Below are 12,221 nucleotides of genomic sequence, written 5' to 3' on the forward strand. Positions count from 1 at the left end.
AAATATTATCAGGCAAAGCCGAACTAAGCTGCCTCAGGAAAGGGTATGTTCTCTTGTCACGGGTCGTACTCGAGGTGAGCCAATCCCTTACCTAGAACGTTTTGAACTGGACACAGAATCAAATGACTGGAATGAGGACTTTTTGTTTTTGGCCGCACACGTGGAATCTTAGCTCCCTGACCAAGGATCGAACCCGTGCCCCTTGTATTGGGAGCACAGAGTTTTAAGCACTGGACCACCAGGGAAGTCCTTGAAATGAGGACTTTCAAGGTCCTTTCTGATTCTGAGAGTTGAGGACCATGTGATATCTGCCCTGTGCAGCCCACCGCCAGGGGCTCCCAGCCACCCAGGCCTGCCTTTGACAGGATGCTGCCCTGTATATGGCTCTTGCCCGCTTCGACCTCCCCAAACTAGATGGCAAGCACCCTGAGGGCCGATATTTTGTTTTATTTTGTTCACCATAGTGTCCCCAGTACTTAGATTTAATAACCTAAACTTCCTCAGGGTGGGGATCACATTTGACTCTGTTTCTAAGCATTGCACGGTTTCTTCTTCTTCCTACCAAGAAATATGTATGGAAAAACCTTGTGTTGCCATTTATTTTCAAGGTCAGTCAAGGAAGGATGTGAAATCTCTCCAGAGATTTGAAGGTGATATCACTCGTTTATCCATAAATATCAGCACAGTCTAACGAGTCGCTCTGCCCAGCTCCCCAGAAATGATTCCAACATTCTCTAATGGTGACATATTTTAGAAGTTGGGAGCATCTTGATTATATATGAAAATCAAAAAAGTAAAATGTTACCTGGAATTTCAATGATTTGGGGTCCCTTAAAGAGCCACATGTAGATTTAGACAATGGTTTTCCTTTTATTTTACATTCTCTCAAAAATGTTTTCAAGGTGTCTTCAAATTCAGCAAAATCTAAATACTGTAAAAGAAAAAAAAAGAGCGTAAGTGAGCATACATTTATCAACAAAGTGACTGTCTTTGATGTAATTGTATCAGCTCAATATTATCACAAATATATAATGGGATTAATTAATTGTCATCTTTGGAGAAGTAATGTGGGATCAGAAATTTACTTATTGATATACATACTAAAGGCCTAGAAAGACAGTATTATAGAAAATGTTCATTTCAGTTCAGTTCAGTCACTCAATTGTGTCTGACTCTTTGCGACCCCATGGACTACAGCAGGCCAGGCCTCCCTGTCCATCAGCAACTCCCAGAGCTTGCTCAAACCCATGTCCATTGAGTCGGTGATGCCGTCCAACCATCTCATCCTCTGTCGTCCCCTTCTCCTCCTGCATTCAATTTTCCCAGCATCAGGGTCATTAACCAATGAGTCAGTTCTTCACATCAGGTGGTCAAAGTATTGGAGCTTCAGCTTCAGCACCAGTCCCTCCAATGAATATTCAGGACTGGTTTCCTCAAGATTGACTGGCTTGATCTCCTTGCAGTCTAAGGGACTCTCAAAAGTCTTCTCCAACAACACAGTTCAGAAGCATCAATTCTTTGGTGCTCAGCTTTCTTTACGATCCAACTCTCACATCCATACATGACTACTGGAAAAACCACTGCTTTGACTAGACAGACCTTTGTTGGTAAAGTAATGTCTCTGCTTTTTAATATGCTGTCTAGGTTTGACATAGTTTTTCTTACAAGGAGCAAGAGTCTTTTACTTTCATGGCTGCAGGCACCATCTGCAGTGATCTTGGAGCCCAAGAAAATGAAGTCTCACTGTTTCCATTGTTTCCCCATCTATTTGCCATGAAGTGATGGGACCAGATGCCATGGTCTTAGTTTTTTGAACCAGTTTTTTCACTCTCCTCTTTCACGTCTATCAAGAGGCTCTTCAATTCATCTTCACTTTCCACCATAAGGGTGGTGTCATCTGCATATCTGAGGTTATTGATATTTCTCCCAGCAATCTTGATCCCAGCTTGCTCTTCATCCAGCCTGGCATTTCTCATGATGTACTCTGCATATAAGTTAAATAAGCAGGATGACAATATATAGCCTTGGCATACTCCTTTCCCAATTTGGAACCAGTCCATTGTTCCATGTCTGGTTCTAATTGTTGCTTCTTGACCTGCATACAGATTTCTCAAGAGGCAGGTAAGGTGGTCTGGTATTCCCATCTCTTTCAGAATTTTCCAGTTTGTTGTGATCCACACAGGCAAAGGCTTTAGTGTAGTCAGTGAAGCAGAAGTAAATGTTCTGGAATTCTCCTGTTTTTTCTATGATACAATGGATGTTGGCAATTTGATCTCTGGTTCCTCTGCCTTTTCTAAATCCAGCTTCAACATCTGGAAGTTCTTGGTTCACGTATTGTTGAAGACTAGCTTGAAGGATTTTGAGCATTACTTTGCTAGCATGTGAGATGAGTACAACTGTGTGGAACATTCTTTGGCATTGCCTTTCTTTGGGATTGAAATGAAAACTGACCTTTTCCAGTCCTGTGGCCACTGCTGAGTTTTCCAAATTTGCTGGCATATTGAGTACAGCACTTTCACAGCATCATCTTTTAGGATCTGAAATAGCTCAACTGGAATTTCATCATTTCCACTAGCTTTGTTCGTAGTGATGCTTCCTAAAGCCCACTTGACTTCACACTCCAGGATGTCTGGCTCTAGGTGAGTGTTCACGCCATCGTGGTTATCTGAGTCATGAAGATTTTTTTTGTATAATTCTTCTGTGTATTCTTGTCACCTCTTCTTAATATCTCCTACTTCTGTTAGTTCCATACTATTTCTGTCCTTTATTGTGCCCATCTGTGCATGAAATGTTCCCTTGGTATCTCTAATTTTCTTAAAGAGATCTCTGGTCTTTCCCATTCTATTGTTTTCCTCTATTTCTTTGCATTGATCACTTAGGGAAGGCTTTCTTATCTTTCCTTGCTATTCTTTGAAACTCTGCATTCAGATGGGTATATCTTTCCTTTTCTCCTTTGCCTTTTACTTCTCTTCTTTTCTCAGCTATTTGTAAAGCCTTCTCAGACAACCATTTTGCCTTTTCGCATTTCTTCTTCTTGGGGATGGTTTTGATTACCACCTCCTGTAGAATGTCACAAACCTCCATCCATGGTTCTTCAGGCACTCTGTCTGTTAGATCTAATCCCTTGAATCTATTTGTTGTTTCCACTGTATAATCATAAGGAATTTGATTTAGGTCATACCTGAATGGTATAGTGGTTTTTCCTACTTTCTTCAATTTAAGTCTGAATTTTGCAATAAGGAGTTCATGATCTGAGCCACGGTCAGCCCCTGGTCTTGTTTTTGCTGACTGTATAAAGGTTTTGTTTTGTTTGAGCCCTTCAGATGGCTCTGGTGGATAAGGAGTTTGATTCTAAATGTGATTTTGCCCCTCCTACCATCTTGTTAGGGCTTCTCCTTTGTCCTTGGACGTTGGGTATCTTTTCTTGGTGGGATCCAACATTCTCCTGTTGATGGCTGTTCAGTGGTTAGTTTCTCACAGGAGAAGATGAGCATATATCCTTCTATTCCACCATCTTGTGATCAGAGGAGAAAATGTTCATTTACATAAAATAGATGTGCTTTTAGAAAGAAAATGTGAGTTGTATGATTCATTATAATTATTAATAGAAAATAAAATGAAAAAAAGAAAAAAGAAAAGAAAAGAATATGTGCAGCAGCCTGAAAAAAGCAAAAGTGATTGGCAGAAGGCTTGATGGCTTTGGGTCTAGTAGGTCACTGGGAATTTGTTACCTGCAACAGGGATTAGAAATAATGCCTGTCCCTAAGAAGAAAGGTAAATCATTAAATCTGGGCAACACCATCTGTGATCTTCAAGTAAGGCACTAAGGATCACCCTTCATCTTTAAACGTCATGGACAGAAGAGCCTGGTAGGCTATAGTCCATGGGATGGCAAAGAGTCAGACAGGACTGAGTGTACACGCACACACACACACACACGCATGCACGCGCACACACACACAGCTTTATGTTGGTGACACAGACTGCTTCTACTGCTGCTCCCCACTTCTCTGCCCATCTCCTCAGTTTGTGTCAGTCACACCTTTCTGTTTCCACCTCCTCTAACTGTGGCTATTTTTCCAGGCCCTGTCCACCACCCTCTGCTGTGACGCCTTTGAAAATTTATTCATGATCACACCAAATTTCAAAGCTGCATCCCTAGGGTGGATGCCTCATTCCTGCTCCACGGCCATGTCTCTCATGTGGGACTAAATGCCTAATGGACACTTCAGTCACACACCAAAATGGCTGCAACCATTTCTTTAGCATCAACTCTATGCCAGACCCCTGATAAAAGTAGCTATTGTTGTTTAGGCGCTAAATGGTGTCTGATTCTTTGTTACTTCATGGACTGTAGCCCACCAGGCTCCTCTGTCCATGGGATTTCCCAGGCAAGAATACTGGAGTGGGTTGTCATTTCCTTTTCGAGGGGGCCTTCCCGACCCAGGGATCGAACCCACATCTCCTGCTTGGCAAGCAGATTCTTGACTGCAGAGTCACCTGGGAAGCAGGCTAAAAGCTGTAGAGAATACCAAAAAGCATAAGGCTTAGGCCTATCCTTCAAAAACTTTCAATGTAGGGCACATAAATGTCCATCAATAGGCAACAAGTTAACTAGATGATGACATTGCCACTCAATGAAATATTCTACAGCATTCAGAAGTATGAGGCAGATCACAGGAAGATGTTTATCCTGTATGACTGTTGGCGGATAAAAGGCAAGCTACAGGGAGGGAAATTCAAGAGGGAGGGGACACCTATGGTTAATTCACATTGATGCATGACAGAAATCAAACCAATATTGTAAAACAATTATTAATCAATTAAAAATAAATAAATTTTTTAAAAAGGCAAGCAACAGAACAATGTGTATGGTATCATTACATTTTGTAAAAGAAACTAGAGTCACGCAAATATATTTTGAATACTCAAAAGGAAAAGTCTGGAAACTAATGTACTAAACCATTAACAGTGGTCACTACAGGAGCAGAGCAGGAGAATTCACTGTTTACACTTCTATGCTGTTTGAATCTTTTACCACGAGCATGTGTTGCTTTTATAACTGTCTTTGAAGGAATTCTAAAAAGCAGCTTTAAGATTTCAGCTGATTATGAACACACTGATAATTATAAAATGGAAAACAGATAGCTGTAATATAATGATATAAACATTACAAGGCATTATAGAATTTGTTGCACTGTAAAATACAAGCTTCACAAGTTTTCAAGATCTCTTTCTCTGTGACCTGTGTTTTGTGAAACATACCTCTTTCACCAGTCCAAGTAATTCTGATTCATGAGCCAGAATGTCTACCATATTGAACAGATACTGTTAATTCTCACAGCAAAAATCTCTGCAAGGCAAAAACATAAAACAAAGGCTTTCATTTCAATCATCTGTGAATTAACAAAAGAGAGCTGTAGGGGACTTCCCTGGTGGTACAATGGATAAGAATCCACCTGCCAGTACAGGGGACACGGGTTCCATCTCTAGTCTGGGAAGATTCCACATGGCCCATGGAACAACTAAGCCCATGAGCCACAACTGCTGAAGCCCATGCACCCTGGACTCCAGAGGCCACACCTACTAAGCCTTACAACTAACTACTAAGAGTGCAGCAACTGCTGAGGCCCACGTGCCCAGAGACTGTGCAACAAGAGAAGCCGCCATAATGAGAGGCCTGAGCTCCACAACAAAGAGTAGCCCCTGCTTACCTCGACCAGAGAAAAGCCTGCATGGCAATGAGGACCCAGCAGAACCAAAAATACATAAGTAAGTAATAATTCTTTTTTTAAAAAAGGCAGCTGTAGTGGGCAGAATGATGGCCCCCAAAGTTGCCTGTGTCCTAATCCCCAGAAAAGGTAAGTATGTGAGGTTGCTTAGAAGGCGGGAATCAAGCTTCTTCCTATCTCAGGGCCTTTGTGCATATTGTTCTCTCTGCCTGCAACACTTTCCCCCTCTCTTTCTTCACCTGGCTGACCCCCGTGCTTAATAAACATCACTTCGTCAGAGAAGTTCTTCATGACCATCATCTGAATAAGATTCTGTTGTGATCATCTCTCAGTGAACATGAGCCATCGCTGGGTGTTCTATTACTCTGACATTCTTAAAAAGTACGGAATTTTCTGTACACCTTTATATCATAATAGGCTCACTTACTGAGGACTTATCATACGCCAGGCAATGTGCAAAATGCTTCACATTTAATCTTCACAATAAACCTGAATGATGAATATGATTTATATTCTCCTTTTACAGATGAGGCAACTGAGGCCCAGGGAGTTTGAGGTGTTCCCTAGAATTCAACTAATAAGTGATAGAGTGGAAATTTAAATCCACACTGATATTAACCACTACACAGTATTACCCCAAAGTCTGGACCATCTGAATTAGAATCCCCTGGGATGCCTGTGCAAACGAAAATTCCTAGCATCACTGTGATCTTATGGAACATAATGTCCAGAAACTGCTTTAAACAATCTCTCCCGATGACTTTTATGCACGTTCCAAGTTTGAGAACCACAGCTGTACTTTACGCAAAAACTAGAGAAAATTTCTTCAGTCACTTTTGAGGGTTGCAGTGGCAGCTTCACAATTTCTATATGATAAGGATTGAGGGCAACGAACTAGTTGAAAAAAGGTAAGACTATGGGATTTGTCTGGAGGAGGAATTTGCATAGCAAGCATCCTGTTTTTGCTTAGATTGGAGCAAATCTGGACTTAACCTAGGTGCCTCGGGAGAGGGGTTAGCTGATGGATAACGGAAGGGATGGATCTAAAAGCCCCAGGCCACCTTCTCGTGCCGTCACTACCCAACTGGACGACCTGGGGCCCCCTTTTGTCCGGCTCACTAGAGCAAAGATCGGGGACTACTTGTGGCAAGCGGCTGGTCCTCGGGATGTCCAGGCAGCCGCCTCAGGCCCGCGCCAGAGAAAATGTCCAGGACAGCAAGCGAAAAGTCAGGGCATCCGGCTGCGGCTGCTGAGTTGGCGCATCGGGGTCTTCCTCTGGGGTCTTCCTCAGCAGAGCCGCGGCCCTCGGGCCCATCACTACCCCTCCCACCCCGGGGACAGCGGGCTCTGAGATCGCCCGGCCGTGTAGGGGCGGGGAGGACGCACTTACCTGCTCCTCCGTAGCGGACGCACGCGCCTACCTGGCCCGGCCTCCACGTCTCCAGCTGTCGCCCCGGCAACCGCCGCCGCCAGTCTGGCACCACGTGCAGCAGAGCAGCCAATCACGGGGCGCAACCTGTGCGGAGCATCCTGGGAGGAAAGGCGGAGCCTGGGAGGCTACGCTCCGAAGCTTACAGGCGTCGGAAGTGAAGTTGGGATTCGCGGAGCGGTGACGGCTGCGGATGTCGCGCTGCAGAGCCAAGTAACCCGTCCTCCTTTCCACAACTTCCCATTGGTTCGTTTCCACAAATATTGTGCCTGACTCTGCGGATAAGCCCAATCAGGCTGGAAAGTAAACTGGCAAGAGATTGCAGTGTGGGGTGAGTGGAAATAGATAGGCGTCGTTATTCCCATTTCAGAGGAGCCGCCTTCAGTTCAGTCAGTTCAGTTCAGTTCAGTTCAGTTGCTCTGTCGTGTCCGACTCTGCGACCCCATGGACTGCAGCACGCCAGGCCTCCCTGTCCATCGCCAACTCCGGGAGTTTACCCAAACTCGTGTCCATTGAGTCGGTGATGCCATCCACCCATCTCATCTTCTGTGGTCCTATTCTCCTCCTGCCGTCAATCTTTCCCAGCATCGGGGTCTTTTCAAATAAGTCAGTTCTTTGTATCAGGTGCCCAAAGTATTGGAGTTTCAGCTTTAGCATCAGTCCCTCCGGTGAATATTCAGGACTGATTTCCTTTAGGATGGACTGGTTGGATCTCCTTGCAGTCCAAGGGACTCTCAAGAGTCTTCTCTAACACCACAGTTCAAAAGCATCAATTCTTCGGCGCTCAGCTTTCTTCATAGTCCAACAATCACATCCATACATGACTACTGGAAAAACCATAGCCTTGTCTCTGCTTTTTAATATGCTGTCTAAGTTGGTCATAACTTTTCTTCCAAGGAACAAATTTCTTTTAATTTCATGGCTGCAATCACCATCTGCAGTGGTTTTGAAGCCACCTTAAAACCAAAAATGTAGCCCAAGATCTGCCTTAAAGCTCCAGGCACTAGAATTCCACCCCACTGCAGCAGTTTCCAGGAATTTAGAGAAACTTTTTCCCCCACGTGAAATGTGGGTTTGTAAAAATAAAACAGGATTGCAAACCTTCCCTCACCTTGCACGTGGTGCTTTTGAACTGAAGTTCACCAGCACTGAAGAAGCACCTGTGAGTCTTCTAACTCTGGGCTGGATGCTGGGGAGGTGGCTGGAGATGGAGAAAATCCCTCCCCTCCAGGCACTGCGGGCCTGATCTCACATGTGTACATCCCCAAGAAGGTGGAGAACACACAGGCCAGAGACAGGGGAAAAGGCATGGAGAAGGTAAATGAGCTTGCCTTTGAAGAAGCCCTGAGATGGTCTGTGGTCATCTCTCCAGGACCCAGCCTTGCAATTGCTCTCTGGAGGTCTGAGATTCTTTTCAAAGTAAAGGTTGTATTTAGCAGGAGAGACACCCTTCCTGGTAATATGAATTGAAAATAAATCTCTCCGTTCATGAAGAAAGTTAATATTTATTATCAGCTTGCTCTGTACCGGATTGCCAGACAAAATACAGGACAATCAATTAAGCTTTAATTTCGGTGAGTTTTTAGTATATCCCCAATATTGCCTTATTTAATTGTGCGTACAGGACATTATATTGTCTTGCATTTTCATTTTCTAAATATGGCAACCCTATTTCCTTGAATTGTTCTGTTAAGAAGGCTTTCTTATCTTTTCTTGCAAGGAAATAGAGGAAAATAACAGAATGGGAAGGATAGAGATCTCCAAGAAAATTGGAGATACCAAAGGAACATTTTATGCAAAGATGGGCACAATAAAGGACAGAAATGGCAAGGACCTAACAGAAGCAGAAGAGTTTAAAAGGAGGCAACTAGTGGAAAAGAACCTGCCTGCCAATGCAGGAGATGTAAGAGATGTGGGTTCGATCCCTGGGTCTAGATCCCGTGGAAGAGAGCATGGCAGTCCACTCCAGTATTCTTGCCTGGAGAATCCCATGGACAGAGGAGCCTGGCAGGCTACGGTCCATAGGGTCATAGAGAATTGACACCACTGAAGCAACTTTGCACTCATACAAGAATACACAGAAGAACTATACTACGTGGACTCTGAGTCAAGAAGACAGGTGGCTCTGAAGCTCCCATGAAACAGCAGGACCCTATGGTCCTTGCCCGCCCCCTTCCCCCACCATGTCCTCTGCCTGCCTTTTGTCTGGAAAACTTCAGTCAAAGCACAAGTTTAATCAGAGAAATGAGAACAAGTGAAAACAAAGGAAAACAGTCAAAGGAGATCAAGTAATACTAATGTGGTCATTAAGCACAGTCAAGGGCCTTCAGTTCTTTCTGAAGGGCTATAGATAATATTCTGAGCCATATCCTGTGAGCTGTATTATAGATACCAAAAGACCAAAGTACCAAGTTAACTACATGATGACCAGACTGTGCCCAGGACAGGAGCTGCCACAGTTCTGAGAACTGGCCCCCAAAAAGGGGAACAAATGGACCCTGGAACTGAAGATTAACTGTACCTAAAACAACCAAGATGACACTGGTCAGACCACTGATGACCAATTTGAAGATGACTGTTAGAGATGACTATGCTGTTTCTGTATGTAGCCCCGCCCCTTGCCCCATCTCTGTCTATAAAAGCTCCTACCTGTCTGTCAGAGATTGGGGCGGGGGGGCGGGGGGGGGAGTTGGGGGGTGGGTAGTCTGCCTTTTGACAGATGTCCACCCTGAATTAAAGCAAACTTTCCTTTCCACCAGCCTGGCCTGTTTATTGGCTTTTGAACGGCGAGCAGCCAGAGCCCATACACTTCAGAGCCACTTGTCTTCTTGGCTCAGGGTCCATGTAAAATAGAATAACTGGGTCTTGGTGTCTCCCAAGAGCTGCTTGGTTTCTTGGAAGGAGAACACAGCCAGGTGGGAATGTACATCCCCCCAGGAGAGCTGTCCATAGGCAGGGAAGCAGGGAAGTAGGAAAATGGGGGAGACCAGAGCATCCACCTTGGCCTCGAGTGCTGTCCTTCTTTGTCCTGACTCAGGGATGTGAGTCACATCACGGCCTCTGAAAGGTTTTATTTTTTTAAATTGAGACACTTCACTGTTTTTTAAAAATTAATTTTATTTATGTATTTATTTATTTAGCTGTGCTGGGTCTTCTTTGCTGTGTGGGCTCTTCTATAGATGCAGCAAGTGGGGCCTACTCTCTAGCTGCCGTGTGGCAACTAGATGAGAACTACTCTCTAGTTCTCATTGCGGCGGCTTTTACTGTTTCGGAGTACAAGCTCCAGGTCCCCAGCTTCAGTAGTTGCGGCACATGGTATCAGTGTTTGCAGGTCCCAGGCTTTAGAGCGCAGGTTCAATAGTTGGGGCACACGGGCTTTGTTGCTTCGAAGCAGGTGGGACCTTCCTGGATCAGGGATGGAACCTGTGTCTCCTGCTTTGGCAGGTGGATTCTTTACCACTGTGCCACCAGGGAAGCACCCACCCCCAATAGTTCTGTGGCCTCGATGAGGTTGGTAAAAAGATGCAGGCCTTCAAATGGCCTTCCCATAGGGCAGACCTGGATCCAAGATCATTGCAAAGCAAGTCAGCTACTGCAAGAAATCCTCAGGCCATTCTCAGCAATGATGTTCCTAGGTACAGACATGATTTTTAGTGAGGAATAAAACTAATTTCTAAGCAGGTTTAAAAACACTCATTGTAAGGCACATGATGTGAGCACAGAAGGTGGTATGTTGGTTTGAACTTGAGAGTAGATGCTATGGTGATTGCATTTGGGTTGCAGGTGGACACATCCTGAGGACCAGCAAGACGTGGCTCATAGGGAACCTGTTTAGTTAGGTGGCCAACCCTGTCACTAAACATTTCCTGACCTCATTGTTGTCTGAGCCTAAACACCGGCTCACTTGCTGCAAACTAACTTTACATTACGATTATTGCTTTCACGGTGAAACCTATGTGTGGACTTGAAGGGTGTGTATGAGACAAAGTGACAACCCAGCTCCTAAATAAACAGTTGATTAATTTTGACAGTAAAAAACAAACAAACAAACAAAACAGGGCTAGTCCAGTGGCTAAGACTCACAAAGCAGGGATCCTGGGTTTGATCCCTGGTCAGGGAACTATTAGATCCCACCTGATGCAACTAACAGTTTGCATGTCACAATTAAAGCTCCTGCATGCTGCAACTAAGACCCAGCACAGCCAAACAGACAAATAAATATTAAAAAAATAAAGAATAATTCATGATGATAGATGTTGCAGGTAGTAACAGTAAATCTCCACTTTTACCCTTCTCCCCACCTGTAATGAATGTCCCCTGAGCTCAAATGAGCCCGAGGTCAGGGGTAAGAGGAAGAACTCCCTGTTCTGCTCTTAGGTGAACCGTTTTACTGCTAATAGACATTTGAAGCCAAAAGTGAATCTATGGCCCCTAAGGAAAGCATTTGGGAGGACGGGGGTCCCCAGAGCAACTGCCAAAGCAGCATCTGGGAGCTTGTTGGAAGTGCACACTCTCAGGTCCCACAAGATTTGCCAATCCAGAAACCCTAGGGGTGGCGCCCCGCAATCTAGGTGATGGGGACAGGTGGGCACTCCAAGTGTGGGTCCCACTGGGCTGGCTAGGGAGGGAGTATCCGCCCCCTGCCCCCATCCCTCCCGACCGCAGCACGGAGAGCCGAAGACTGCAAGGCCAGATCTGCGACCGCCGCGTCGCGGGGATAAATCTATTAGCGGAGCAACCAGGCCGCAGCCCGCACCGCCCTGGAAGCCGCGCAGACATCGCCCCACCTCTCCCCTTCCACCCCTGCACCCCGCCCCGTGGGGACCAGGTGGAGCCGTGGTCACCCTGCAACCACTCAGCCCCAAGAAGCAGCGAGCAAGGGGTCCACGGCGTTATCACCCAGTGACCCCCATCTTGGTGTGGGGGGATGGTCACTACAGTGACCTTGGGCCTGGGAAGGATGGGGTCAGCGCGGGTCCTGGGGAGAGCTTAAGACAGCAGCGCCGGATCCTGAGCCAGACTCCGCCCCGGCGGCAATTCGGCTCCAGCCCGGGCCCCAG

At 45.4% G+C, this 12,221-nt stretch overlaps 1 protein-coding gene across 2 annotated transcripts in view; it reads right to left on the reverse strand.

The window, feature by feature from the left end:
- Positions 1 to 7,267, reverse strand: part of ARMC9 (armadillo repeat containing 9) — a 172,458-nt gene extending 165,191 nt beyond the window's left edge. Inside the window, exons 1-3 of one of the 2 annotated variants that reach the window (XM_043444550.1) lie at positions 7,123 to 7,267; positions 5,266 to 5,353; positions 806 to 931 (exon numbers count right to left, since the gene is read on the reverse strand). In XM_043444550.1, the coding sequence (XP_043300485.1) occupies positions 806 to 931; positions 5,266 to 5,316 (177 nt within the window). In that variant the 5' untranslated portion in view covers positions 5,317 to 5,353; positions 7,123 to 7,267. Of the gene's footprint in view, positions 1 to 805; positions 932 to 5,265; positions 5,354 to 6,851; positions 7,044 to 7,122 lie in introns of those variants that run through there. The other variant, XM_043444551.1, reaches the window with a different exon arrangement.
- Between the last annotated feature and the right edge of the window lie 4,954 nt (positions 7,268 to 12,221).

Source organism: Cervus canadensis, chromosome 24, assembly GCF_019320065.1.
Source record: "Cervus canadensis isolate Bull #8, Minnesota chromosome 24, ASM1932006v1, whole genome shotgun sequence".
Lineage (NCBI taxonomy): Eukaryota > Metazoa > Chordata > Mammalia > Artiodactyla > Cervidae > Cervus > Cervus canadensis.